General features: G+C 59.8%; 1 protein-coding gene across 3 annotated transcripts in view; it reads right to left on the bottom strand.

The window, feature by feature from the left end:
- Positions 1-331, bottom strand: part of LOC125916851 (IQ motif and SEC7 domain-containing protein 1-like) — a 24841-nt gene that overhangs the window by 585 nt on the left and 23925 nt on the right. Inside the window, exon 11 of one of the 3 annotated variants that reach the window (XM_049623115.1) lies at positions 1-270. This exon is cut by the window's left edge and continues 585 nt beyond it. In XM_049623115.1, the coding sequence (XP_049479072.1) occupies positions 1-270 (270 nt within the window). The remainder of the gene's footprint in view (positions 271-331) is intronic. The other 2 variants (XM_049623116.1, XR_007456049.1) reach the window with 2 other exon arrangements.

Here is a 331-nt window from a genome sequence, read left to right as displayed (position 1 = left end):
CCCGTGCACCTGGGCCTGCGGCGGGCCCTCAGCAGGCCCCTGGTGGTGGCTGGCCCCAGAGTGCTGCACGTGGGGCAGGCCCGGTGGGTGGGGGGGTGGCTGGGGAGGGGCTGAGGGCAGGTGGGCCTGGGGAGGGGGCTTCCCTCTCTTACTCCCAAATAAGGAGCCCAGGAGGGAGGATGAGTTAGGCATAGTCTGGTGTGGGCGAGATGGACACTCTCGTGTTGATGTAGCTCTCCGGCGCATGTGAGGACTGCTAATGATGGACCCCTAAAAAGGAAATTCATAGAAATCAAAATTAAAAGACCTTACAGCACTTATGTCAGAATGA

The sequence above is a fragment of the Panthera uncia genome, unplaced genomic scaffold, assembly GCF_023721935.1.
Source record: "Panthera uncia isolate 11264 unplaced genomic scaffold, Puncia_PCG_1.0 HiC_scaffold_1259, whole genome shotgun sequence".
Classification (NCBI taxonomy): Eukaryota; Metazoa; Chordata; class Mammalia; order Carnivora; family Felidae; genus Panthera; species Panthera uncia.
The sequence above is the reverse complement of the archived record's forward strand: the minus strand, read 5'-3'. Positions and strand labels throughout refer to the sequence as shown.